Genomic DNA, 789 nt, shown 5'->3' on the forward strand with positions numbered 1-789 from the left:
GGCCCGAATCAGTTTTCTAAAGTGTTTTTGAAAAATCACTTACTCTGCCTTTAATGTTAATTGAGACTCCATGATAGCTAATAGGAAAGGACTTGAGAAAAATAAATAAACAAAAAAAAACATTGTAGAATCTATGGTACACTATTAAGAAGTGCAAACCTGCAAATGTTATCTTAGGGAGCTATTTCCACCTGATCTATCCCTTAAATTTCATTTTATCACTGTAAACTAATATAGATTGATTAGGTTTATATTTTTGGGTTGAATAAAATCAAATAAATTAGATGTTACCACATGAAAAATTGTATTACAATTTAGTTATACAGTCGAATCCTCTTATTATAACATACAGAGTGTATACACAATGTAAATAATAGATTGACTGAGCAGTGTAGAGAGATTCATTGGTCATAACACAACTTTGTGAGATCGCAATGAACAAAGAGTGACAGCTTTTTAGTGATTATAAAGGGAGATGCAAATAAAATTCATTTATTGCCAAAAATCAGACAACACAATCCATCTCTCATTTGCTGTTGAAGATTGTTGGCTGAGGTGAGCTGGAAACTAAACAGGCCAGAGATATGTTGGCAGAGTTGAGTGAGTAGTTTGCTGGTCGGACATGGCAGGCAGAATGTAGGGTGAATGCAGGTGGAGTGAGATCTGAAGCACAGGAGAAACAGAATTAGAACTCCAACAAAACACATAACACAAAAACTAGTCTAAAGACACTGGGAGACTTTAGCACACAGGGCCGTGTCTAGAGCATTTTAAGGAGGGGGGGGGGGG

General features: G+C 36.0%; 1 protein-coding gene across 1 annotated transcript in view; it reads right to left on the bottom strand.

Moving 5' to 3' along the window:
- Positions 1-537: 537 nt before the first annotated feature.
- LOC107719797 (fibroblast growth factor 14-like) overlaps positions 538-789 on the bottom strand; it is a 43,951-nt gene continuing 43,699 nt past the window's right edge. The window contains exon 4 of the mRNA XM_016527313.1: positions 538-663. Coding sequence (XP_016382799.1) covers positions 568-663 — 96 coding nt within the window. The 3' untranslated portion in view covers positions 538-567. The remainder of the gene's footprint in view (positions 664-789) is intronic.

The sequence above is a fragment of the Sinocyclocheilus rhinocerous genome, unplaced genomic scaffold (assembly GCF_001515625.1).
Source record: "Sinocyclocheilus rhinocerous isolate Xijiao unplaced genomic scaffold, SAMN03320098_v1.1 scaffold421, whole genome shotgun sequence".
Taxonomy (NCBI): domain Eukaryota; kingdom Metazoa; phylum Chordata; class Actinopteri; order Cypriniformes; family Cyprinidae; genus Sinocyclocheilus; species Sinocyclocheilus rhinocerous.